The sequence below is a fragment of the Paracoccidioides lutzii genome (assembly GCF_000150705.2).
Source record: "Paracoccidioides lutzii Pb01 unplaced genomic scaffold supercont2.3, whole genome shotgun sequence".
Classification (NCBI taxonomy): Eukaryota; Fungi; Ascomycota; class Eurotiomycetes; order Onygenales; family Ajellomycetaceae; genus Paracoccidioides; species Paracoccidioides lutzii.
This window is the reverse complement of record NW_015440949.1, coordinates 707,483-733,837: the sequence shown is the minus strand read 5'-3', so window position 1 is coordinate 733,837 and position 26,355 is coordinate 707,483. Positions and strand designations below refer to the sequence as shown.

The 26,355-nt window shown below is 47.2% G+C and overlaps 11 protein-coding genes across 11 annotated transcripts in view; 6 read left to right on the top strand and 5 right to left on the bottom strand.

Annotated features, from left to right (window-relative positions):
* PAAG_11299 (hypothetical protein) overlaps positions 1-2,151 on the bottom strand; it is a gene marked incomplete at both ends in the record, with an annotated part of 2,726 nt that extends 575 nt beyond the window's left edge. The window contains 6 exons of the mRNA XM_015846972.1: positions 141-357; positions 483-570; positions 684-781; positions 900-1,054; positions 1,192-1,571; positions 1,692-2,151. Coding sequence (XP_015703394.1) covers positions 141-357; positions 483-570; positions 684-781; positions 900-1,054; positions 1,192-1,571; positions 1,692-2,151 — 1,398 coding nt within the window. The remainder of the gene's footprint in view (positions 1-140; positions 358-482; positions 571-683; positions 782-899; positions 1,055-1,191; positions 1,572-1,691) is intronic.
* Positions 2,152-2,746: 595 nt separating this feature from the next.
* On the top strand, positions 2,747-4,518 carry PAAG_01542 (glutamyl-tRNA(Gln) amidotransferase subunit A; the record flags this gene model as incomplete). The annotated part of the gene is made up of 5 exons (XM_002796488.1): positions 2,747-2,885; positions 2,945-3,140; positions 3,204-3,329; positions 3,389-3,564; positions 3,620-4,518. 5 exons carry the CDS (start codon positions 2,747-2,749, stop codon positions 4,516-4,518), a joined length of 1,536 nt encoding a protein of 511 aa, XP_002796534.1.
* Positions 4,519-4,919: 401 nt separating this feature from the next.
* PAAG_01541 (hypothetical protein) lies at positions 4,920-6,788 on the bottom strand (the record flags this gene model as incomplete). Its single annotated transcript, XM_002796487.2, has 2 exons — positions 4,920-6,246; positions 6,337-6,788. The coding sequence occupies 2 exons, from the start codon at positions 6,786-6,788 to the stop codon at positions 4,920-4,922; spliced, it is 1,779 nt and encodes a 592-aa protein (XP_002796533.2).
* A 323-nt stretch (positions 6,789-7,111) lies between these two features.
* On the top strand, positions 7,112-7,438 carry PAAG_11298 (hypothetical protein; the record flags this gene model as incomplete). The annotated part of the gene is made up of 1 exon (XM_015846971.1): positions 7,112-7,438. The coding sequence occupies one exon, from the start codon at positions 7,112-7,114 to the stop codon at positions 7,436-7,438; it is 327 nt and encodes a 108-aa protein (XP_015703393.1).
* Positions 7,439-8,963: 1,525 nt separating this feature from the next.
* Positions 8,964-10,627, top strand: PAAG_01540 (bystin; the record flags this gene model as incomplete). The annotated part of the gene is made up of 3 exons (XM_015844375.1): positions 8,964-9,332; positions 9,429-9,673; positions 9,730-10,627. 3 exons carry the CDS (start codon positions 8,964-8,966, stop codon positions 10,625-10,627), a joined length of 1,512 nt encoding a protein of 503 aa, XP_015701283.1.
* Positions 10,628-11,291: 664 nt separating this feature from the next.
* On the bottom strand, positions 11,292-12,126 carry PAAG_01539 (hypothetical protein; the record flags this gene model as incomplete). Its single annotated transcript, XM_015844374.1, has 2 exons — positions 11,292-11,873; positions 11,986-12,126. The coding sequence occupies 2 exons, from the start codon at positions 12,124-12,126 to the stop codon at positions 11,292-11,294; spliced, it is 723 nt and encodes a 240-aa protein (XP_015701282.1).
* Positions 12,127-13,760: 1,634 nt separating this feature from the next.
* Positions 13,761-15,149, bottom strand: PAAG_01538 (bZIP transcription factor HacA; the record flags this gene model as incomplete). Its single annotated transcript, XM_002796484.2, has 2 exons — positions 13,761-14,841; positions 14,926-15,149. 2 exons carry the CDS (start codon positions 15,147-15,149, stop codon positions 13,761-13,763), a joined length of 1,305 nt encoding a protein of 434 aa, XP_002796530.1.
* A 231-nt stretch (positions 15,150-15,380) lies between these two features.
* On the top strand, positions 15,381-15,719 carry PAAG_11297 (hypothetical protein; the record flags this gene model as incomplete). The annotated part of the gene is made up of 1 exon (XM_015846970.1): positions 15,381-15,719. One exon carries the CDS (start codon positions 15,381-15,383, stop codon positions 15,717-15,719), a length of 339 nt encoding a protein of 112 aa, XP_015703392.1.
* Positions 15,720-20,171: 4,452 nt separating this feature from the next.
* On the top strand, positions 20,172-21,494 carry PAAG_01536 (trans-2-enoyl-CoA reductase; the record flags this gene model as incomplete). Its single annotated transcript, XM_002796482.2, has 2 exons — positions 20,172-20,371; positions 20,450-21,494. The coding sequence occupies 2 exons, from the start codon at positions 20,172-20,174 to the stop codon at positions 21,492-21,494; spliced, it is 1,245 nt and encodes a 414-aa protein (XP_002796528.1).
* Positions 21,495-22,082: 588 nt separating this feature from the next.
* Positions 22,083-24,089, bottom strand: PAAG_01535 (ser/Thr protein phosphatase family; the record flags this gene model as incomplete). Its single annotated transcript, XM_002796481.2, has 2 exons — positions 22,083-23,853; positions 23,923-24,089. 2 exons carry the CDS (start codon positions 24,087-24,089, stop codon positions 22,083-22,085), a joined length of 1,938 nt encoding a protein of 645 aa, XP_002796527.1.
* Positions 24,090-24,801: 712 nt separating this feature from the next.
* Positions 24,802-26,138, top strand: PAAG_01534 (pyruvate dehydrogenase E1 component subunit beta; the record flags this gene model as incomplete). The annotated part of the gene is made up of 4 exons (XM_002796480.2): positions 24,802-25,052; positions 25,129-25,252; positions 25,309-25,595; positions 25,667-26,138. The coding sequence occupies 4 exons, from the start codon at positions 24,802-24,804 to the stop codon at positions 26,136-26,138; spliced, it is 1,134 nt and encodes a 377-aa protein (XP_002796526.1).
* Between the last annotated feature and the right edge of the window lie 217 nt (positions 26,139-26,355).

Genomic DNA, 26,355 nt, shown 5'->3' with positions numbered 1-26,355 from the left:
GGCCCCCCCCCCCCCCCCCCCGGGTTCGTTGACAGCGCTGCCCCTGGCTAGCAGGTGTTTGACGATCGGTGTGAGCACGAAGGAGGAAGCGTAGTATAACGGCTTGGGGTGCGTGTGTAAAGGTTATACGTCTTCTCTACACGACTTGGATGTAGGAGGAGGATCTGTATCCAGTATAAGAAGTTTGGAGAGGCTGTGTCTGCGAAGAACGTTGTTGCGAGATCGTAGATGCATTTGTTTTGACATGGATCTAGGTGGGCGCGGGCATGGTCCGCACAGTTGTGCGAGATGTATAGAAACCGGGGCCAGGTTGTTAGGCGAGTGGTCATTTCTTCGAGTGTCAAGAAAGGGCCTCTGCTGAAGGGGGTTAGAAGAAGGTATATCAGGCAAAGAGTGGCAAGTTCGGGAAGGCAGCGCGATTCAGGCATGTAGAAGGTGGGTAGGTTGTTTGCGGCACAAGATGAGAGAAGGTAGTCCCGTACAGAATTATGGGCGAGTATGATGCAGGCACCATTAGTGAACCGCAAATTTCCAGGATGTTTTCGGGATCGCGAAGTTTATCATCTCTGTCTAAAGTGATGATATTAGGTTTGAGGACGCAACCTTCAGCCAGCTCAGAGAGGCTGAGGGGTCGGTTGAGTGAACAAGCCAGAGAAGCGCTTGTCTTGCCAGGGAAATATCACATTCAGAGATGCGGTTCAGAATTCGTTCGTAGGTTTTGTCAAGATTGGGGAAAAGGCCGCGTAGGGCAGACTTCATGACGCCGTCGGTTCTGAGGCGGCTGAGTTGTCGATCTGACATTTCACCCAACGGAACCCGGGAGCGACATTGCTTGTTAGATAAATAGGTGGTGTTTTTGTGCTGCTACAATTATTTTTCCACTTTGTGCATTGACGTACATTCCTCCTGCACCCTGCGAAAGAGTTTCTACCATATGTTCTTGCAAGACCACATTATGCTTCCGTAGTCTTGGCCTTCCCTCCACAGAAACACGAATGTAGTAGTGGATATCCTCACTAGCGTCTTTGCCTTGGGTTGATATTCTTGGTTGATCCTTCAGAAGTCAAATAATGTCAATCTCCCGGCGACTATAGAACCTTGATAGATGTCGTGGGATTTGTGGATAAATCTTTTAGTATCGTAACAAGAGTTTCTCTTTCGTAGTATTCGTCCAATCAATCCACAGCCAACGGTGAAGTTTGGTACGAGAGGCAGAACCTGGCCGGGCACGATTTCCAGTTCTTCCAAGCTTGCAGGAACATCCTTGCCGTCTTTTTCAATATGTCGTGAGAATGCGTCTTGTACGCCCACTGGAAGGCAATGCAGGGTGTGGCAAATTTGAAGAATAATGGTTTCCACCACGGATTCCGGGCGACAGCTGTCATAGCTTCGGAAGTCACAATAGTAGTAAGCCACCACGTTCTTCTCTGAAACTTTAGAGGGGAGGCATTGGTTTAATATAGTGCTCATCAGTACTGTTTTGCCGGACCCTGGAGTTCCATGGATCCACAGGAGGCGGTATTTTCCAGCAAACCACCACTGCAGCTGGCCACTGTTCAGAACCCAGGTCCCTGTCCCCAAAGAGTACTCAGAAGATGCACGATCATGTATGGCCTCGAAGTCAACATTACAAAGCCATAGGTACGTCTTCTTCCGAACTTCGGTGACTCCACGTCATTACCGCTGCTGACGTCCTTCCTCAAGCGCCTGTTGAAGCTCTTGAAGGACAATCTGAGTTTTCTGGGCTTCCAATGTTGCTTCCAGAGCCAGTAGTAAATTGAGTGAGCTCTTGTGCCGGCTTAAAGTCGCCAGAATCTCTGTAGCTTCTGCTTGTTTCAGCGGCCAGAGCAAGCGTTTCATGGCCCGCATTTTCTTTTTCGTTGGCCCTGTCCGTAATGACTGAAGGATATCCTTCAGTTTCCTTAGCGTCCCTTGACATTCTGCGAGTACATTGTGCAATACTTCCTTCTGAGAAGTCGAAAATCTGTCCGCGTCGAGCAGTCCCTGAATGGCCACGAATATGCCGCTCAGGGAGGTAGTTTCTTCAATCAGTTTGCGCAGGTTCTCAGCACAAGCACAGCAGTAGGTATAACATATACTAATAATTTCCCCTGAGAGAAAAATCAATTCTACAATGCTGAGGGGTTTCATTGGGGACAAAACAAGTTCATTCGAACACCTTGAGACCTGTGCTCACGGAGAAAATGTTACCTCAGATTTCATATTTCAAATAACCGGCAGGGTATAGGAAAAGGTAAAAGCATGGCAATGGAAGAATATTTGTCGCAATCAAACGGAGATGTCAAAAATAATGCTCAGGTGGTGTGTGAAGAGTTTGTGTTGTAGTTGTTCCTCGCTGGCGGGGGTAAAAACGTGGCTGCACCTATGGCTCGTATTCATAGTTGTTTAGTTAACTAGTGAGTTAACTAACTAACCGTCAATTGGAATAATTTTGTACTCAAAAAGGGCTAATAGCCCACAGCTTGAGGAAACAAACCAATATATATTTCGTCTCGCAACAAGTATTTCACCCTGCTCTTGTACAAGCAGCAATAATGAGGGGAACGCTGTTAGGGTTCGAGACCATCATGTGATCCGACTGGCCACAGGAATATCATTTCTCCGACTTCTCAAGCTTCGATAATTGAGCTTCAACCGGGACATGTTAGGGAAAATTTATTCATTGACAGGACGAATTGATAGCATCCACAAATAAATTCCCGCTTCTTCGCCGCAAGAGACATAAATGTCCCTTCTGCGTGAAGCTGAAAGATGTCTTGCTAACCAGAAGACATACGCCAACCTCAATGCATTCGTCACTCCGCTGCGCAATGCAGGAACATGGCGAGACCGGGTGTCAGTTGCGGAGACCCGGAGAGAGACAGGTATATGCCTCCTCAATATGTCATCCGATATCTTTAATTTAGTATTGATATCTTCATAGGGACTGTGAAATCGCCGTTAGATGGCAAACTTGTTGCAGTTAAAGATAATATCTGCACCCGCGATATGCCAACCACATGTGCCTCGAGAATCCTTGAAACATATACCAGTCCTTTCAATGCGACCGTAGTAGAATCCCTTGAGAGGGCTGGCGCAATAGTCGCGGGGAAAACAAACCTAGATGAATTTGGCATGGGGTGAGCCAGAGGGATATATCCATTGCGAGATTGGGATTATAATATCCACTAACTGCAGAAAAGGTCACATTCAATGCATTCGCATTTCGGACCAGTGGGCAACGTGGTGGCCGCTGGAAAAGAGCCAATCTCTCCTGGCGGGAGTTCTGGAGGAAGTGCTATCGCAGTTGCAACTGGACAATGTTATGCGTATGTAACACGTTGCCCACTCTCCTATATAATCAACAGCTAACTAATCCGGTTCGTAGCGCACTGGGAACGGACACGGGCGGCTCCGTACGCCTTCCTGCAGCATACACAGGAACAATTGGCTTCAAGCCATCATACGGCCTCATTTCAAGATGGGGTGTGGTGGCCTATGCAAATTCTCTAGACACCGTGGGTGTCCTTGGGTCAAAAATTTCCACTATCCGCAGTGTTTTTAGTATGTCTACAACGGCTAGCCCACCCAGTCGATAAATGCTAACGCCTGTCTCCAGAAATAATAAATCACCCAGATTTTCATGACCCCACCAACCTTCAACCAAGCACCCGCGCCCGCCTCACCTCCGCCATCCACAAAGCTTCAAGCCTACGTTCCTACCCTACCATTCGCATCGGTATCCCAACCGAATATAATATACACGAACTCTCCCCAGCCGTCCGCACAGCCTGGCAGCGAACTATAGCCTACCTCAAAAACCAAGGCCACACAATCCACCCAGTTTCCCTTCCAACCACCAAACAAGCGCTGGCCGCCTACTACGTCCTAGCCCCCGCTGAAGCATCCTCGAACCTAGCCCGGTACGACGGGGTGCGATACGGGACCCGCGACACGAATGCGCCTGATAATGCCGGACCGGGCGGGTATCTGTATGCCAACACGCGCGGAAACGGGTTTGGCAGCGAGGTTAAACGGCGCATTTTGCTCGGGGCATTCTCGCTCAGCGCGGATGCAATTAATAATTATTTCCTACAGGCGCAGAGGGTTCGGAGACTTGTTCAAACTGACTTTGAGAATGTATTTGCGTTTGGGAATCCGCTACTGCCCGCTGTGGGTGGCGGGGTAGGGAAGACGAATGCTCGCAGAAAATATGCCGTTGATGTCCTCGTCGTACCCACTGCGCCGACCTTGCCGCCGACCATCGAGTCGTTGAAGCGTGCGACGCCGGTAGAGACTTACATGAATGATGTCTTCACTGTTCCGGCGAGTTTGGCGGGGCTGCCGGCACTGAGTGTACCAGTTCAGATTCAAGGCTTCAATAATATCAATGACGGGGAGTCAGGAGAGGATGGAGTTGGGGTCAGGTCTGTGGGTATTCAGGTGATCGGGCAGTTTGGGGACGATGAATTTGTGCTAGATATTGGGGAGATATTGGAAGGGATGAACTCAAAGTAGATCTAAGCGTGTACACGCCTTTAGTGGTGCAAGATAGCGAATGGCAGACTGTGTATGATATAAATGGATGGTTGCAGATCGTGTTTACAGAGAGACTTGGATAGATGCTTGGATAAATGTTTAGAAATTTCTAGCGTCACATACGGCATGAGAACGATATAAGGTTGGACGTTTCTTCATTCCAAAGATATGATTCGCGAAACATTACACTCACGAACTCAAAGCACAGACTGGTCTTGTTATATCGACGACCCCTTTTCCGCCGCCATCAACTTCAACATTCTGTATATTTTCCCTCTTTCCTCACCATCCCTCATCATCCTTAACTCAACCACAAATGTAAGACAACTAAGCTTATAAATACGGGTATATATGAATCGTTTTTGCTTAAGCCAATCAGCTTACATCACCATTTCCACATCTTCCGAAGCCGCAGTTTCACCAGCCACAGGCCCGTGCAGCGGAGTACCAATATTGACACTCACACTCGTTCCATCATCCATGAGAACCCCCGCAACACCAGCAGCACCCTCACCTGCACCAATTCCCACATTCACAGCAGCCGCCGCAGCAGCCGTAGCAGCGGGCGCACCACCACCCCATCCCCTAAACGACGCCTCAACCTCATCCACAATATCAGCCACCACATCCTCAACGATCTGTTCATCATACCTCTCTCCAAACCCCTTAATCACCACACCCTGTCTCCCATCTTCCTCTTCAGTTGACTTGGGTGGCCCCACCCACCACGGCCCTTCAAACCTCACCTCCACAGCCCCGCCCCCATGGCAACTAGCAACAGGGAAATATCCAATCATTCCATCGTCTGCATTCTCCCTCTCGCCCACACCCATATTATTGCTAGCCTGCGTAGCTCTCGATGCAGGTGGCAAGAAAGCAAACAGATCCTTAAAAGGTGTTCCCATTTTTACGCCGTTTTTGTAAATCGTGATGTATGAGCCTGGTAGTGTGCGGAGAGAAGGGTCTTCGGCGTTTGTTGGGGAGGGAGCGCCGTAGGTTGGCGTCTCTTTAAGGTTGAAGGCGTAGTCGCGCAGATGCTTGGATGGGAAGATGTGAGATTGTTGATAGAGAAAGTCAGATTTGAGGTGGAATGGGATGCGGTCGCGGATTAGGTTTTGGGCTGGGGGGAGAATCTTGGTGTTTGCGCTGCTGGTCGTGTGTGCAGTGCCATCGCCATCGACGGCCGGGTCGTAGGAACCTTCCACGATTTTTCTATGCAGCCATAGCGGTGGAAGAGTGATGAGCATGCCAATGACGTCCCCCTCATTTATTGCTTCATCCTTTGGAAAGAAATATTCACATCGCATGCGGTTAACTACCTCTCCATTGACATCACGGATACCATAGCCATAACAGTCGACTCCAACATTGACGTCGAGATCTGCCTCACGACGCGCGAAACCAAGCCGGATATTACCCCGTGGCGAGCCGCTAGGTGGCTGCTCTGCTCCCTTTACAATTCCACTAATTACACGTGCTTCGTAGTAATAGGAGCCCTCCCGGGCACAGACATTGGCACGCGCAGAGTGCCAGGGTTCGTTTGTAGTTACAGCCAGGCCATCTTCGGTGAATGATATAGCGACCGGCGAATCTTCAAAGCTGAAACGCGAGTGGTAAGGGGGAACGTCGGTTTGGCGGTACTTTATGTGCGGGAAAGATGGGTCCATTGCGGCGTAGGTGTAGCGGAAACCGTTCCTGTTGCTGAGCCTGCCAAAAAGTAAAATGAATCCATGTCAGTTTTATAGTGGTTCATGGAATTTCAGGGGACCGCTGGACGGCGGACACAATGAATCGTACTTATCAGCAATTTCATAGAACTTCCATGACTGGTTAAGAATAGCCGAGTGCTTTTCACAGGCAAAATTCATCTGGCGGGGTCGTGGGTGTAGAACGTCCGTTGGCCGCGGATCCGCCAGATAAATGGGCATGATCATTTTGAGCTCAGAAGACGGAATTGCAGAGTTGGAGGATGAGGAGGTGGGCTTCTTTTCACGAGGAACCGGTGCAGGTACATCTGCTGTCCCTTCGGTGGTACCTTTGGCCTCGCGCTTTTTGCGACTGTCCCGTTTGTTTCTTTTAGAGCGGCCATTCTGCGCAGACGGATCATTGTTCATATTTGTAAATGAGACCTTGAGGGGATGAGCCGCTTGGTTTGAATCAACGGGGTTGTTGAGGGTGGAGGAAGGATTTGTGATGGGAGATGTAGTAGTCGGGGTGTCATTGGAAGTCTGGGGCAACGAAGAAGACATGGCGATATAGTATTATAGAACGCTAGTTGCCAACGGGGTATATTTTTGGGCAAAATTTTTGTCTGTAAAAATGGATTTGTCTATTAGCAAAATCGCATCTCAACCACCATATCGACAGACAAAAACACAAAAGCCATCTTAGACATGGAGATCTGCCAACAACAAAAATAAAAATAAAAATAAAAACTATAAAAATAAAAAAAAAACACCAACTTGAGGAAGAGACGTTACTCCCGTCAGTGGATTTTCAATCTACAGTGTCTGCAGAGCTAGAGAGGCCCAGGAGAGCAAACTACAAGAAAGCAGTTGCTTCATGGGCAAATATGTTGTACAGGGGTGAGCGGTCCAACCCAATCCGCCTAATGATAAGTCCTAGCCTTCCTATTTACAGAACTAGAATTTCAGATCCAGCCGCAACGCAATACCCTATGCCCAATTCAAGTTGGTATACTGGCAGATCACAGACGTGGGACGAGGCGAAGTGGGACCGCAGTCGATTGACAGTGGATCCAGAGCACCTCAATTACCGCACACACCAAGGTCTACGGAAGGCAGTGACAGATTCAGTTGTCAGACATGTATGGGATTCTATGTCGCAGGAGCTGCACTTCCGTGAAGGATCTGCGCAGGTTCAAGCCGAGTTGCTGTGATGCTGGCTAACTGTCGTACTGCAGCAGTTAGAGAGTGACCAAAAGGAGTGAATGTGTAGACCAAATTTGGAACAGCCAAAATCAACTTGAACCAGACTGGGGATCTCACATGGAGGCTTTTCACACAGCACGAATGCTGGTACTTCTGCTCACCAGCACAGCGTACAAAGCCCTAAACAGTCTTGCCTGCTCAAACTGCCCTTAAGCTCCTCTGACCGCTGGTGTGTGAGAATAGGAAGAGGCACTGCTGCTGGTGGTAGGGGAATGACCCTGTAAATCTGTTGTTTAGGTGTGATTGTGTGAAGTAGAACTTGTACATACACATCATACAATGGGAGGAGACGATGAAGAGCAGCGTCCGACGTCTGGGGAATTGAACGAGGAGACGGCCGAATGCGCTAGTCTCAAATAGGAACAATCAGAGCTGCCCAAGTAGGGCTGAAGCTGGCTGCAGCTCCCGAGGACTGAACAATGAACTAACTCATGTATCATTATTAGGCATGTCAAAGTTCAACAATGACAATGGTATGCCATGATATGCTCGTACCGGGTGAAAAATTTAAAGCTTACTAAATGCAACTAATCAATCACCCGGAAATTTTTTAGAACATTTTCACGTTTGCATCTGTAGACTAACTTGAGAAAACGGGTTCTGGCTTCCCACAAGTAAACACCTTACGAGATAACTAGCGCTAACAAGGAAGAAAAATCTAAATCGATCAGAAATCTCTCCTTCACCAAGATGGCACGACTGGGGACATGTAGTGGAGCCAAGACAAACAATGATTGACTCTCCCTACCACTGCGCTTGAGGGTCAGTGCAGTGAAACTAACACGCAAAATGACAACCCTGGAGGGAGTACCTTCGGCTCTGGCCTTAGGGGGAAGAAAAGTTTACGTGGGAAATTAGCAGAAGCCGCCTGGTGCATTTAAAACACTCTGTCGTGTCATGTCCAAGTTATTATATTCTCCTGGTGGGGACTTGACATTTTGAATTGTCTAGGATATCCTTCCAGGTAACTAGGAGAGCTTTTGAAGTTGGCGGCAAGGAAAGGTCAGCTTGAATATTAAGCAGACCGGTGTTTTCAAACCTGTTTTCAATCAACTAATTGACTTTCTTGATTGAGAGCAGATCAAGCTGAAAAGAAGGATTGGAATATCTTTAAGCGCTGGCTTCGCGGCTAATAACCAATAGCACGTGCCTAAACTCGGCGCTTGGCTGTGCGCTCGGACCACACTTTAACTTCTGTCACGTGATATATCTGTCCACCCACAATTTCCGGCAAAAAAATCTACAAAACTTTAGCAGGACTGATAAGCGATTTGTCTTGACAGCATACGCTTTATCTGTCTGTGGCTTTCTTTTTATGCCTCCGGTATTTCTTTCTGTCTGAATTTGGGGGACCATTCTGTTACAGTTAAACCCGCTTACGAACCCTTTGGACAGACAAACACCGAAATAAAACCAGAGATTAGGGACATCGAAAGATTGGAAGGATTGAACGAGAAACCGCGTAACGGGAATATGCCAAAGGCTAACGGCCCCTTGCGGGCCTCCGCGACAGAACGCAAACATATGCCCCTCGCTGATGACATCCTTTCAACCGGCCACTTGCGCACAAAGTCAGGCAAGCGAAAATCCCGATCAGACGAAAAAGATGGAGACGATTATCTCGACTCAAAGACAACCAAGAAGATCCTGCAAATTGGCCAGGATCTTGCGGAGGAAGATGCTGCAGAATCCCGTGCTACTTTAGCTGCTTCTGGGTTGAAGATAAACACAGCTTTTGATTTTGGGTCCCGATTTGGCCCAGAGGAAGACGAGAGGGAAGATGATGGGGAACAATATGGAGAAGACGAGTGGGCTGATGTCGAAGAAGAAGTTGAAGAAGCGGTATGCATACGAACATGAGAGATATTACATACCCCTGAGTTAAACTCCGTTTATAATTAATTTTCTTGTTTTGTTACGACTTTTGCCTATATTTAGGAAGTTGATCCCAATGACCTTGACACGTTCCATAAATTTGTCCCCCGCGGTGAAGAGGATCCGATATTCAACCCCCGCAATCCGGATGATCAAGAGCAAGGACAAGGCACAAACCTGGCAGATATGATTCTCGAGAAAATAGCAGCGTATGAGGCCCGAAAGGGGGACCAGCCTCAAATTATTGGAGGCGGTGAAATGGAAAACGCTGTTGAGCTCCCTGCAAAAGCCGTAGAGGTCTACCAAAGGTATGTGCAAGTTTCCCCCTCTAGAAACACTGAATAATTCTTAACGAATAGCTTAGGGTCGGCTTCCTCCTCTCCCGCTACAAATCTGGGCCCCTTCCCAAACCATTCAAAATCCTCCCAACCCTACCACAATGGCAAACGCTCCTCGAAATCACCCAACCAGAAAACTGGACCCCAAACGCCATATACGCCGGCACCCGCATCTTCATCTCCTCAAAACCTGCCATCGCCCAAGAATACATAAACACCGTCCTCCTCGACCGCGTCCGCGACGACATCCACGAAACCAAAAAACTACACGTGCACATCTACAACGCCCTGAAAAAGGCCCTGTACAAACCCGCCTGTTTCTTCAAGGGCTTCCTCTTCCCCCTTGTCCAATCGGGAACCTGCACACTGCGCGAAGCCCACATAATTTCCAGTGTCATCACCCGCGTCTCGATACCAGTGTTGCACTCCGCTGCCGCTCTCCTGCGCCTCTGCGACATGGCTGCGGAGAAGACCGCATCCGCCCTCTCCTCTGAAGGCACAGGTGCCCTAAACATGTTCATCCGCGTCTTTCTCGAGAAGAAATACGCACTTCCATATAAAGTCATCGATGCACTCGTGTTTCATTTCCTCCGTTTCCGCGCTACAGATCCTCTCCCTCAGGACGTTAGCGGTGCTGGCGCCGATACAGCTATGACGGGTGCTTCTGCGGCAAAGAATTATAAATTGCCTGTCCTGTGGCATCAGTCGCTACTAGTCTTTGCGCAGCGATATCGGAACGATATCACGGAAGACCAGCGCGAGGCGTTGCTAGATCTGCTGCTGGTGAGGGGCCATAAGGATATTGGTCCGGAGGTGCGGAGGGAGTTGTTGGCTGGGAGGGGGAGGGGGATTGTGTTACCTAAGGGTGAGGGTGGTGAGACACTGGGGAATGGAGGGGATGATACTATGGATGTGGAAATGTGAGATGGAAATATATCATGCATTATTCATATTTTTTTAAATGTCAGATTCTCAGCGATTCATGTTCCAGCATCTCTACTAAAGAGTTATGCTAATGAATTTCCTTTTGACAAAAGCTACATTTCTAGCATACCCTTACCTCCGTCATGGCATTATGTCGATGAAACACGAACCCTACCAACTGCCAGTTTCTGTTTATGACTTTACTTTCAAAAGATAATAAAATTACAATGCTCCATTCTCCCATACCATATTTTTTAACAGACTTCTAGTTCGTATTAACAGATCGTATAAATTGATTCATCATTCCCAGATTCAATATATCATAACTCCAAAATAGCCGGCTTAAGAAACAAGAGATTGGAGACATCAGGAAATAATGGAGAAAAGAACAAAGATGTAAACGGGTTCGTTAACGTATATCGTTAGTAGAGATCCGGAATAGGTGGTCTAAACATGACGGTGATGATGGGGTATATGAAGGAGCGTAACATGGCGGAGAACTGCGAGAAGGATAGCAGGAGGGGTTCAAGGGATGGAGTTTCGCGAAACTCGAACCAGGAGGATCACGTATCGTGTATGTGACCAGTGTGGATAAGGAGGTTCAAATGTGTGAGTCCAAGAATACCTCCAACAGAGAAGCACGGAAATTTTAAAATGCAAAATTTCACGCCCTCAGCGCCCTCAACCGCGCATCCAGCCCATCCTCTTCCTTTTGCTTCCCCGCCCCCTCCCGAACCCCCACCTCGCCCTCCGGGGCTGCATTCGCCTCCAAATGCTCCCGCATATCCACACCGGCTTCATCCGCCAACTTCTGCATCAGCCTGTCAACCTCCTCCTTACCCTCACCGCCCAAACTCTGCTCTTGCACCCCTTGCGACACATCCCTAATGGCACTGCTGGCAATCTTAAAATCTTGACTCCTCTCCAAAAACGAATTCGCGGTAGCCAACACCCGTTCCAGATTTATAGTCCGTGACGCGCCCTCGAGAGCTTTGGAAGCATATGCGAGTGAACGAGCACGTTCCCGCGTGCTGTATGCTGCTTTCAGATCGTTGACGAGCACCTCGGCTTCGGCGGCTTCGGAGCGCAGGGAGACGTAGCGATGGTGCTCGCGCACGGCGGACTGGGAGTGGATTTGCGCGATTTGGAATTCACGATTTTTCATCGCGCGGGACGCTTTGGCTTCTTCTGATAGACGGGTTTTGTTGGCTTTCTCGGCTTCTTTGCGGGAGCGGGAGGCGAGCATCTGGTGACCCGCACATGGGGTTAGTATTGGGTTACTTTTGCAAGGTTTGGAGGTTGCAAGTTAGAATGAAACTCTGAGGAGGGTGAAGGAAAATAAGGGAGGGGAGAGGAACGGTATATGGTGTGTTTGATGAGGTAGGAATAGTCGGACCGATGAACAGGGGATTTGAGGAATGTGGGGTTGGCGGGGGTGGAAGATGGTATCGTACCTTGACCTCCATCAGGGCCTTCATTAGGGGATCTACCGCAGGCATATTGGCGGTGTGGTGTCCTGCTCTTTTTGTATGAATAATGTAGATAACAAGAAGCGGAGAGAAGTACTCGAGGATGTTGAAGATATGAAAGTTCGGCGTAGGCACCACCACCGCTGACGTTTGTTCGCTGAAGGCTGAGAGGGAGGCTTAGATAACATATTTGTCATTCGATTCTAGAGGTTCAAGTATGTTAACTACTCCGTATTCGGACTAGATTGGGAAGTTTAATCTAGCCTCGCGGCGGAACTTCAGATCAGACAAACAACTGAAGGGTTGGTCCACAACATCCAGTTTACAGTCTGAATTTCCAACACAAAAAAAGGGAAAAGAAAAGAAAAGAAAAGGGGGAGAGAAGAAAAAGGAATGAAAATAAATAGGTGTCTGATAAGCCAAAGCAATATTAATATACACCACAGGGAAAACAATATGTACCAGGACCACCAATTAATATATTCACTAAAACAGTATGTATTCACCATTTTTACTACTTTATTGCTTTATTTTTTATACCCAATCTTTCTCTAATTATAGGCAATTTAATAACTTGGTTTTGGTAGATCATGTAGAAATATGTATTTTACATAAGTATCTCTTACGAAATAGAGATAGTAAACTACACAAAAAAGGGATAATTACTCCTCATAAGCTCATTTATGCATGTCTTCGAGTCATCACGCCTCCACAAAGCCGAAGCCTCAAAACTTGCCAAACGATTGAATGTCCAAAAGTGGCCTTCCACCTTTCCATGCGGGCTCTCCCATTAATCGCCATCGGCGTGGGATCTATAATACCAAAGGCCACTCCCTGGTGGGCCTAGCGTCATTGGCGATATGCTGTTGGGCGATTGTTGACAAGACTGTTCTGCTGGGTAATCAGCCCAACCAGAGCTTGATGAAAATTTCTAAGAGGGAACAAGGCTGCATAGGAAATCACTGTTATCGACTTGGCTGGGCCGTAATTGGTATAACTACACCAACGTGTTTCCCGTGCTTTATGAATGGCTATATTAACTTTGATGGTTATTTGGAGGCGCGCGTACGGGAGCACTTCGTTTCAGGCGGTTTGCGGGTCTGGTTTTAACACAAGGGGGGGCCTTCTCCTCCAATCTTCTGCTCATAATACCTGTGCCATGCGTTTCTCCACTAGATAAAATCCATGGCTAAAATTTATGATTTATTCTCAACAAAGGGAACATTCTCTGGTGGTGGATGCCCCAGCTTTTTCATCGGGTCGCACAGCCTTCCCCTAGTACTGGTAAGGCCATTGGTGAGGAAGATTATGAAATGCTTCACCATTGTAATCAAATAGGCTCCGTTTTTGCGCAAATTATGATAGATCCGGGAAAATTTGAAGGCATATTAAAAATAAGCCAAAACAATTTTGATCCTTTTTATTAATTAGATAGCCCAGCAACCTAAAGTAGGCTTCTGGGACTACATTACAAAAGGTAAAAGAAAAGCACAACCTAATATAGGATTTTTTTTAAAAAATAGTAATTTAAAATGAACAAATATACAACGAAGAGAAAATATGAACCAGAGAACTCCATCGCCTCCTGCCTTGCCTCCCTGTCCAACTCCTTGACGTTGAGCGATTTGCTAGAGCGAAAGATTGCTAGATCCCAGTACGATGCACTACGATACAACCGAGTCCTGCTCTCGAGTGTTCTGCGCTACGATAGCGATGACGTGGACGATAGACATGAATAGGTCTTTCCTCGACGCCTCCTCGTTGGATCTGTCAATACAATCAATTGCCCAGATCATGGTTAATAACACCTTCCAATCCTGACAACCGCTGTAGCTCGGCAACACCGCACCAACCGACACCGGCTCACTGGAAGCCAACGACTCACCCCTAGCCACTAGCTGCAATGCCTTGCTCGTCGCATCTCGAAGTGGACGCGCCAAAGCTGGGCTGCACGCAAGAAGCCGGCTGAGAAGCTGGATCCGAAAAACCGGACGTCGCGGAGGAAGAGTGGTCGTCGAGGCTGTCAAGGTTGACAGGGTCGGCGTCGAAATCAACCAGAGAATCAAAGGCAAGTGTTGCTGAATCTCCGCCGGAGAGAACGTCAAAGGAGAGCCTTGTTTCAAGGAGCGAAAGATCAGCGTCATCGGACGGATTACCGTAGAATAGGCGGTGAAAGTCATCGTCAGAAAGAGGTGCTGGATGATTGACAGCAGGGCGACTTGAAAGGCCTGATCGCGAGTCAAAGAGGGGTTGAGAGAGGCTTGGGGATCCTTCAAGGATCCCTCCAACTGACACTGCAGGTCGCACAACATCGCTGCAGGATGTTGTGTCAGGTCGGAGGAATCAGTGAGGTCCAAGGCCTTCAGGCTGGGAGAGTAGGCAGAGAGGGATGGAGTTGGGAATGGGATTTTGTCGAGGGACATTTCGTCACGTTCCTTCTTGAAGAGGATGGGGACAAGAGTGGGTGAATCTGCTCCGGAGACGGACTGAGGGCTGGAGCCTCTCGAAGTGCGGATTTCAGCGGAGAGCTGGGCGACTTGTTGGCTGAGGCGGTTGTTTTCGGCTTCCATCTGGGCGAGTCGACGCAGAAGGAGCTCGTTTTGTTGCTCCATCTGCAACTTTTCGCCTTCAAGTTTCTCGACCTCTAGTCGCTTTCGTTCACGAGAGGTCTGGGCCGCTGCGCGGTTCCTGAGAACGCGTTCGATGCGACGCTGTTCCTTTTCATCTTCCGTCTTTGCCCGTTTTCTACACATCCATGTTAGAAATGGAGCCCGAAAGAATTAGGGGGAAAAAAAAACAATATACGAATTTTTACAAGCCAATATGTACCTTGGTGGGAGATTCGTCTTTGGGGTGGGTAATTCCTGGCCCCACGATTTTCTCTTCTTCACCGGTTTCTTCTCTTCAGGCTTTGGCATCTCTGTCTTGACCTTGTCGGTAGCTGATGTGTCGAAAATGAGAGTGGTCTCCGCCGGGGAGATGGTCAACTGGGGTAGCTCCGGTGCAGGTGTTGGAGACATAGAGCCCAGGGAGGAGAATGGAGTGGAGGTCATGATCTCAGAAATCTTTTGGGAAACTCTTCGGGCTAACTCTACTATCCGTCTCGATGTTTATCACGGCAACAATAGAGTCGTATACTCAACAACTAGGGGAGGAGAAATAGAGTAGCCAGGTTGATGGTTGAAGAGTCGAGCGAGCTGTGGTGAAGAAAGAGTGGATGTTAGGGCCACGGTGGCATGATCATAGTTGAACAGGATAGCCAATCATGACACAAAAAAGTGTCTATGGACAATAACTCAGATCAAGAGGACAGGTTGTTCTCTTCTGAAGGGAGAGCTGGCTTTGTTCGTCTGGGGACGAGATCTAAGGTTGACGATGGGGGAGACTCTGGCATTTTAAAAGGACACCGTGGTCCGAACCTTGGAAAGGGACCGTTAATTATGTCAGCCACTCCAGCCGCACCAAGATCAAACTTTTCCCGTGACCCAGCCCGCTCCAGCCAATCAGAACCTGCAGAGCCTGGGCCAGCCATGCTCGCAAGCCCAACGGTCCCTCCTCAAAGTGGGTCGACCCAGGATTTCAAGGGGCTGAATCATGTTTCGCCTGCCACGGGGCACAAGTGATCCATCTGCGGGACCACAAGCTCCGCCTTGACCGGGGCTGTAGTTTCCAATTTTATATGTATCAAGGTCGGTACATGTACCACTCATCAGGTTACGCCACTCACCACAACAAAGGTACTGGTACATTTTGTCACATGCAAAGCGTCAAAGGTTCCGCTAGCTGCAGCCCCAATCCCCTTCCCAATCCCACGGCTTTGTAGTGCGTAGTTGTTGTTGCTTTCTCCTGGGTTTGGTTTCCTATATTACTACGGAGCACATACGGAGGACCGAGTCTCCATAGAAAATTTATTGGTTCTCCAACCAACCTGTTCATGCTCTTAATTCTAATTATATCAAGAAAAAGAAAAGAGAAAAAAAGAAAGGAAATGAAACAATCTCACGGCTCGCCTGAAGATCCTTCGCTGATCCCTTAGCAAGATCCATGAATATCCATCCACCATGCAACTAGGTTATATAGAATACAACACAATTAGGTACGGAGCACGGAGACACTCTGTAAATGAATACAACCTGTCTCTCTCTCTTCACTACTGTTCTTATTTTTACTTCTAGTTCTCATATAAGAATCTTAATCTTTTATCTCAATCAATGGCACAATTAAAACCAAAGGAGTGGTGAATCAAGAACGGATTCTTCATTAAATCTTCCACTTCCCGCGGTATCTCGTGCAGGCCTGGGGAGTTTCCACTTCACCCCCTTTTTCTCCAAACCCTAGTCCTTGATAATTTCCCCTTCTACCTTTTCTGTTAGTGGGACGCCCTATTCAGAAAGCGGCAATGTCCCTGGAGCAAACCCACATGAACAACCTCAAATCTTACTTTCATATAGCTAACACAATCTTCGCTGCTGACATGCTCATGAACATCTCTGTTCAGGGGTCAGCAGAATAATTGAAATGAAGCGTTTGGGTTTATTAAGCAACTTGCATGCAAAAGCACAATTCATATATATTTTCTCATTTTGGTATTTTTTTTTTTTTTTTTTGGTATTCATTTATTCTTTGTCTCCATGCTTCCCATTTAATGGTTTAAAAAAAGTTTTGTGGGAATCAAAAGAGTTCAGATAATCAATGGTTATGCTAACTAGTTAGTTAGTTACCGGTAGTTAGTTAACTCTCATATGTGACAGGACTCAATCAACTAGAGTTGCAACAGGTTCAGGTTTCGCTATTAACTGCTGCTAATGGTGGAGCCAAAATGTGGGGTTGCCCAGCTCACATCATCGTCAAACGCCAAGTTAAAAAAATATCTTGAGCGACATTGCTGTGGGTCTGTTACTAGTTAGTTCCTTGGCTCTCGGCTCTCGTAAGCTTATATAAAATGTTTCTATCTAACTAGTTATTTGTTGTTCTTGATGAATTTATTGGCTTCTCGTCTGCTTTTTGTCCTACAGTCTGGCAGCTGTGAAATCAGCTTATTTATTTTTATGCAACCATGAGAGAACTACCAGACTTGGGTTCAAGAACAAAGTTAGATATCTTTTCTTCCGAGAGGAAATGTCATCTTCATTCAGTTTCCTCAGCCTGGGTCCAACGGCAACCGTTAAATTTTTACGGGATCATGAAGTTCCAGTCGCTGAACAAATTTACCAGAAGATTTCAAAGTATAGAGGGTCCCTGGTGACTTTTACATTTAAGCTTATCAGTGACCCCTTAATTTACATAGACAAAACATCATTAACCCTCTGAAGATTTTCGGTTTTGTTTTCATGGTTTGAGTTCATCATCTTCCTAACCTTTTCTCCTCAAACCCCTTCTTGAGGAACAATGGAATGCTATTGTGTTCATATCCTACAGATTTGTCTCTGATGTATGCAGACACTCTCATCTATTCAATACACTAACAGTAAAAGCTACTTCTGTATATATATCCCTTGAATATATATATATATATACTTTTGTTCATGTCAGATCAATTACTAACCCTGCCAATTCAAATTCTTTTCATCTTTCACCATCCCATATTCCATTCTCCGGGACTCCACGTACGGAAATAAAACTGCCAGCACTAAGGAAGTGTGTGCTGCTTGACTATTTATCATCGGAATCATGATTGTTTCTTGAAATCTGTGTGTATCCCACGCCTCTTCCTTGTCCTATCAACAAAGGTAAGTTCCGCTGCGCTGCCGCTATGGACTCGAACGAGGCAATAATAAAGAGTTACATGGGAAGGCAGAAGGAAACTTTTTAGCTCTGGAGTTTAAACAGCAGTGACATGTCAACCTTGTAGACAAAATACCATACGGGGCTCTCAATGCTTTCTATATTTAGATATATAAATATGTATGCCGGGCCCTCAAGATAAATGGAAATGTAGTCACAAACAATCGAAAAGCACAAGAGGAGTTTAAAGATGGTGTGTGCAGACGTCTAGGTATAGATAGAGGCTTGGCCTGAGGTTGACCCACTTTGGGGGTTAGTTAGGCCGCATCAGGATTAACTATATTACGGAATCTTGGATCGGCCTGTTACTAGAAGTCATCCGCTGTTGCACACATTTCTGCCTTGAATATACGGTTCATTTAGGGTGAAAGCAGAGATTTCTAGCCTATTTACGTAGGAGATTTTCCAGCATTTTATTCTGTACCTTGAGGATTTGAAGCAAGCTGTTCAATTGACATTAGATTACTTCCTGCTGTTGTAAGTTTTGACTGAGCTCACGGCTGATCGACCAGAGGCTTTACTGAGTTTTCATAATTTTTCAATTCAGCAGTTGACGTATGTCTGCTAGTTAATCGGCACCATAGAACAACACAGATAACATTTGGAAATATTTCTAAGTGTTCTATCTACAATTCGACATTTAGTTGCCTTGAAAATATGTCACTGTGTCTTGAATAAACCCTTCGAGGATCAGCAGGATCCTACAAGGTCCTTAATATCTTGAAAGCTCCCAACATCTGCAAAGGCACAGGTGCAGTCAGGCCTACAGCTCCGTCGCAATTGAATCCCGGTATTTTCTATGTGCAATGTCAGTCCCTGGCAGATGTGGCCGATGGGGTGCCCCCAGACGGTGCAGGATGGTACAGACGCAATCGCAACTGCAATAACTAACTAGTCCAGAATGAAGAGAAGACAGTCTCTGGCAAGAAACCGCACACAGCAGGTCGTGGCTTTATTTCTGTAAGTCGGATAAGGCATCTTTTCCCCAACTAATCATTTTTACTTTATTTTATATTATTTTGTCGTTGCAACCAGGAAGATGCCGGGGATCAGCGCCGGAGCTCACCGCAGTGACCAACAGTTGAATTTGACGACTTAAAAAGAGTTAACTAGTTAGTTAAACAGGTTGGTGTTAACTTAGGTGAACCTACCAGGCACAAGCTCCACGCACGCCTCCTCGAAAGCCAACCCATGTCCAGCGGGATGAGAGGTTTCTCCGAAGTATTAACTAGTTTTGAGACTACAAACGCTGGCAAATACCAAACCTTGTTCTAAATGTCATTGACTCATTGACTCATTGACCTTGCTTAGCTTGGGTCTCACTGGCAACTTTAACTGATTGCTAAGGTACGGAGAACTCCGTAGTCATTCTCGCCTTCAAACGCCCTCGTCTGAGGCTGCGGGGGGAAGGGTGTTTAGCCTAAGATGGGCCCTTTTATTTTATTTTATTTTATTTATTTATTTATTTGGTTTTGTTTTTGAGCGGACCCTGGCCCTTTCATTACTATATCCCCGTGCTCCCTTGAATTGCAGCTTATCTTTGTTGAACTTCCACTTCCTTTCAGAGAAGCTGAAGAAGATTTCGTCTGGGTGACAGATACTTCTGATGTTTAGTACTAGGATTTCACCCGCGGTGTGTCGGTTATCAAACCATAGCCAAAGCCAAATTACAACGATCCACCAACCAAAGGGAATGAGCTTGTGACTCACTCTCTTGTGTTGGGATCCTTGCGACGATAGCTGTGCTGGCAAAGGATATGGGGGCGCCTGAAGATACAGAGCAATCCAGGTTTTGATTCCTCGTCTTGTCCTTGGTAGGAACAACCTCCCTCATGCCGACCAGTACACATGATTTGTTGATGAAGATGCAATTACCGGAACTTTTCATCTTAAGTTTCGTTGTAAAGGCTATCCACTCTCAAGTTTATCATGACTCAGAAGTGTTCTTTACTATCTTCTAGACTATAAACATCGTTATGGTGAAAAGAAAAATATGAAATCAGTATTGAGAATAAATAAATATGAATACGAATACACAGAGCCGATGAAATTCTAGCAACTACATATCTCATTTTTCCAGCAGCCTATGAAACTATTGTAGTTCTGTAGCTCTCATCTATCTAGTCATACGGAGTTCGTACGGAGTAGTTAACTGCTGTATTCCCGAGGCTTGAAAACCACCAACGTCATCATGCCGGGTTTGGATTATTTCTACATCAAAACACATGAGCAGCACCGAAAATCCGAACACCTACCGTCTTGACTCTCCGAACGGTTAGAAAGCAATAGCCATGTTTTCTGTTCGAGCTGCCCTCCGCCTACCGGGCCAATTAAAGCCTGCGAGCTGCCTGAACCCCATCCCCGCTATTCCTGCCTGCCATACTTCTTCCAAACTTCCGCTAGACTGTCGACGGTACATCACCGCATACGGCTACACCCAGGCCAAGGCATTGGTATACGGCAACTACGGCGAACCCAAAGATGTCCTGAGGTTATTATCCTTCTCTAACTTTCCTCCGGTACAGCCATTGTGCAAATCAATGTCCTGCTAACGATCGATCGAAATTAGTCTACACTCATACTCCATCTCCGCACCACACAACACCCAAGTCAACGTCCGCCTCCTCACCTCTCCCGTTAACCCTGCTGACGTCAACCAAATTCAAGGCGTCTACCCATCCAAGCCCACTTTCAGCACAACCCTCGGTACCAGCACTCCCGTAGCGATTGGGGGAAATGAGGCCGCGTTCGAAGTCGTCTCGACAGGCTCCGGCGTCAAATCCCTTTCCAAGGGTGACTGGGTAATCATGAAGTGGACGGGGATGGGTACCTGGCGCACGCATGCACAATTCGACGAATCATCACTCCTAAAAATCGAAGACCGCACCAACCTGACACCACTGCAAGTCGGGACCGTTGGCGTTAATCCCGTCACCGCATATCGGATGCTCAAGGATTTCTGCGATTGGGACTGGGTGGGCAAGCCGGGGGAGGAATGGATGATTCAGAACGGCGCCAACTCAGGCGTGGGACGGGCAGCCATCCAGCTCGCGCGGGAATGGGGAATTAAGACTCTCAACGTGATTCGCGAGCGCGACACACCCTCGGCGACAAAGGCGTTAAAGGACGACCTTCTCTCCCTCGGCGCCACGGCTGTCCTGACTGAATCCGAGCTCCTCTCCTCCAAGACCTTCCGCGATATCGTGCATGACTTGACGCGACGGGGTACAGAGCCTATCCGGCTCGCGCTAAACTGCGTTGGTGGGCCCAGCGCGACATCCATGTTGAAGGTGCTTGCGCCCAATTCGCGCATGGTCACGTACGGGGCCATGGCCAAGCAGCCCTTGACGTTGCCATCCGGACTTTTGATTTTCAAGAATTTGGTCCTGACTGGGTTTTGGGTGTCTAAATGGGGGGATAGCAATCCGTCACTGAAGAGTGAAACGGTCAATGATATCCTGAGACTGACGAGGGAAGGTAAGTTTAAGGATATCCCTGTGCAGGAGTTGAAGTGGGGTTGGGGCACGCAGCCGGAGGTTTTGGCGAATGAGGTCCAGGGTACGTTGATGGGGAAGAGGAGTGGGAAGAGTGTTTTCGTTTATGAGGGTGATTAAGTTGAATGATGGCTTGGGTATATTGTTGTTTTATGTTTGATAAAATTTGTTTTGTATTTATAGAATTTGTCTTTGTAAATCTAGGTGTAATAGTAGATAAACGCCTCTGAAGATTAGTCGACCCCATATGCCAGCCAATATGGATACTTTGTGCTTTTTTGGAAGACGAGGCAACGTGAAGATCTAGAGAGAAAAACATAGGGCAAATGACCAGACCATTTGAAGGTTTATTGCTTGTAGCAAACGATTTCTCCAACGCTTTATAACATTTTATGAAAATCAGGTTGACAACCCCTATAAATCATTAATTATATATCCATACCAAGACCGCTAGATCAACGCGGCATAAAATCCAATGTGTATCGCTGTATATCTCCAAAAGTAGTATCAACATCAAACAAACTCCCATCCGCAATCCCGAGATTCCAAAATTCCATAACCGAAGGTTCCAAGGGGGGGAAAGAAAAGGGAAAAAAAAGGGAAAAAAAACAAAAAGGGGGGAAGGGGGGAAGAAGAAGAAGAAGAAGAAGAAGAAGAAGAAGAAGAAGAAGCAAAACCCCCGAAAATCATTTTATCCAAATCCCCACTCTACTCCTCCTCCTCTCCATCGGTAGATTTACAGCTCCAATTCTCCTCCACCCACTTTACAATGACCGTCTTGAGCGTCTCACCCGCCAAAAACGTCTCAGTGTCCTTCTCGATATCAACATCCAACCCGACAAATTTAAACGCCAAATCCATCCACGGCTCGATAAAGTCGATATAGACTAAGTCGACCGTGTCGGTGTCTGCGGAAATGCTGGACATAGTGGCGGTAGCGGATGGAGACGAAGATGGAGGGAGCGTCGCTAGTATGCAGTTGGGTACACTATAGAAATTGATGGGGATGTGAATGGTGTCATCGCCGTTGTCACCTGCGCTGTCTTTTGTGGTGTAGCCTGGTATACGGCTGAGTTTTGGCGGATTGGGGTTTTCGTCATCGTCGTCGTTGCTAGAGAAAAGGGGGATTTGATCTTGTCCGTTGTTCATGTGGATTTGGTTCTGATGGTGGTTGTTACTATAGTCATCGTTTACAATGATACCAGAGTCTATCGCCTGCTGTTCGGGCGGGGAGAGGAAAGCCGACGCGGAAAGAGTCGACTGCGGCATTTTGGTTAGGATTTTCATTTGCCGATTTAGGACCTCGAGGACCTGTTTGGCTTTTTCGAGCTGTATGTCTTTGACGTAGCGGAAGCCAGATGTAAATGGGGATAGCATGTAGGCTGAATCTCTCGTGAACGGGCCCTTGAAAAGGTCGAAGCGGATGGCGCCTGTGTTGATGATGGCCATACCGGTCTTGTTAGCACGCAAACCCGTGCGGAGGATGTCAGGAAGAACCCGATTTTCTAGCCAGCTGTATACGCTTGCATTGTGGGGGTATGGCGCGCGGGACATCCATAAGTTATGCGTCGCGCAGCCGTATGTGTGGTCTAAATTCAGAGCGAGTCTGGCATCCTCAATCATTTTCGAGACATTCTTGCCTTGCTCAGTCGGGAAAGTGGATTTGTTGAGCCCTGTGTGGTAGTAGAAGGACCAGAGATTATTGTCGATGTATCTGCGGAAGAAGGACAGATTGGCTGAGGCTGGTGATTTCTTGCCACCGGTCGATACGCCATTTATTGAAGCGAAGCCAATTGTTTCCATGAACCGGCCGCTGGCAAGGCCATAAGCCTTTTCATCGTATTTGGCATAATCCCTAATATGCAAATGGCCACCGAAAAAATGTATTGGGGTGTCCCAATTCATCCCCCGAATAGCTTTGTAGATGGTTGTATACTCCTCCGACTGCACAGCAACATGCCCAATCACGAGGAAGAGATCCACATCCTTGTCTCGAATAGCGTCTTGAAACCACTGTTCCTTGACTGCTTCTTCGACAGGTTGCACAATGGTATTGTTGTAGTTCTGCTTGAAATCAAACAGGAATCCAAATGCCACGATGCGTATGCCCTGCTTCTCTGTAGTGAACTTTTTGAAACGAAGGGCTAAGGGTACAAGTTGGCCGGATTGGGGGTCAATAATGTCGATGTTTGAGGACAGATAATTTCCTTTAAAATTGGGAACCGTAATGAGGTACTCATCTTCAGAAGAATTCTGCTTGTATAGCTCATGGTTGCCGGAGCATATGACGTCGATATGTTGTTGTGTAAAGATGTCTGCGGTATAGAGACCCTTTGGATCTGAGCTATCGTAGAGCCCATTTCCTTCTATTCGATCGCCCGTGTCTATCAAGAGTAAATCTGCTCCCTCCGCTTCGACCATTTTTCGTATATGGCTGGCAAATGAGATGTAATCCCCCCAGTCGGCACCGTATGAAGCTCTGAGTTACCAATGGAACAGTTAGCTTGGGTCTCCTCGCCCACCTGTCCAGGGACTGAGCGACTCTTACTCTTGGGGATGGCCACTAAGCCAGCCATGAGTATCGGTCGTATGAAGGAAATTAACCTGGCCAAATGTCAGATTCCGCATTGGGGCCGGTATAGGATCAGGAGCAGAAGATTGCACAGCGAGTGCAGAGGTGGAGAGCCCCAAAAGGGCAAGGAGGAATAAGTTCATGGCTGTTTCAAGTAAATATATAAACAAGATAAGAATAACATAGCCCAAAATCTATGTCTATATATTGATAATTAACCAGCCATCGCTCTCAGTCTGGGGATGTCAGTTCTTATCATATCGGAACCTATAGTTAGATAGTCAACTAACTATTAGTTAACTAACTATTGGAGATGAACAAGCGTTTTACGTCAGCAGAGCTGGGCAGATGACGTCGTTGAGCTGTCGCTGGTTTAAGGTTTATGGGACGGGCTAACTGTTAACGGAATGGTGATAACCTTAAGTATTTATATTCTGCTGACTAAATGCCAGATGGTGAATAACTTAGTGCGCCATGTGAGCGGGTCGCTCTGCTAGCTTCCTATTGGTTGACTGGTGCTCAATCCCATGGAACACATTGGATAGCCGAAGCTTATTAGCCAATGACCGCTTGGTAAATATTCACGTGACACAGCTCTTTGCTGAGTCAGCTCCATGGGTAAGCCCAACAAGTTCAACGCCAAGACGCCCTAATCCGGAAATATACAACACCGGGCTACCTCTCATCGTCCAAGCACCGACTCTCATCAGCAAGCTGCGGATTGTCTCATTGTTGCGTCTCAATTCTTCCGTTTCCTCTGCCAACAACTTCTTTATTTCTGTGTCTATTTCTCTCTACTTTTCTGTTCGTTGTATTCTTTCCTCACCTTTTTCATTGGCTCCTCCTTTGTCTCCAATGGCCACCCCAAGACTGCTGAGGCCGGCTTCCCGCCTGGTATCATCACGGCTCTGCTCCGCCCCACTCCGCTTAGCTTTCAGACCTGCAGTATGTGCTCCTTCAGCTCTCCAGCGGCGGGCATATGCGACGCCAAGCGGGACGAAAGAAATGACTGTCAGAGATGCCCTCAACGACGCTCTGGCGGAAGAGTTCCAGGCCAACGAGAAGGTGTTCATTTTGGGAGAGGAGGTCGCACAATATAACGGAGCGTTCGTGGTCCCTTCTTTACTCACATATATATTGCAAATATTTGTTGGAGGTTATTAACTTCTTCGGGGCATTCAGATACAAAGTAACAAAAGGCCTACTAGACCGATTTGGCCCAAAGCGAGTCATCGATACCCCCATCACAGAAGCCGGATTTTGCGGTTTAGCGGTTGGAGCTGCTTTAGCTGGTTTACAGCCGGTGGTTAGTGACATTATATCTTAATGTAGGAGCTGTATGCTGAATCGTGTCTGATCTAGTGCGAATTTATGACCTTCAACTTTGCCATGCAAGCAATCGACCAAATCGTTAACTCCGCGGCCAAAACACACTATATGTCGGGCGGTATCCAACCATGTAACATAACCTTCCGAGGCCCCAACGGATTCGCTGCTGGTGTTGCTGCCCAACATTCCCAGGACTACTCCGCATGGTATGGATCTGTTCCAGGTCTGAAAGTGGTCGCTCCGTGGAGCGCAGAGGATGCAAAGGGCCTTCTTAAGGCTGCTATCCGCGATCCTAACCCAGTTGTTTTTCTCGAGAATGAGTAAGTAAACAATTTATATGTTGTACTACGCTATGGATAACGAAATCAAGCTAATCAATTTGACTCTATAGACTCATGTACGGTCAATCATTTCCCATGAGCGAAGCCGCGCAAAGAGACGACTTCGTCCTACCCCTTGGCAAAGCCAAATTCGAACGCATCGGCAAGGACCTAACCATTGTCTCTCTTTCCCGCTGTGTCGGCCAAGCCATTGCTGCGGCTGAAGAGCTGAAGCAGAAATATGGCGTCGAGGCGGAGGTGATCAACCTACGCTCCGTCAAGCCACTGGACGTGGAGGCCATCATCAAGTCTGTCAAGAAGACCGGCCATCTAATGGCCGTTGAGTCAGGGTTCCCAATGTTCAGTGTCGGTTCTGAAATTCTTGCTCTGTCAATGGAGTACGCTTTCGATTACCTGAAGGCTCCTGCTGTCCGTGTTACCGGTGCCGAAGTCCCCACCCCATACGCTGTCAAGTTGGAGGAGATGAGTTTCCCACAGAATGATACGATCATCTCGCACGCTGCTAAGTTGCTCCGGGTGTAACAATAGGAAAAGAACGATAGAACAATCATATGTATATCTTACACCATGAGAGCTGCACCAAGCGAATCGGTTTCATTTCTTCTATTTCCTCCGTAGTTCCCTTTCTCAATACTCATACCTGTCGATGACAGTTAGGAGTGAAGGATGGAAAGAACAGGAAACGGATATTATAACAGAATATTTAGTAAATCTAGGAAGCACACCTTCTGTGCATTAC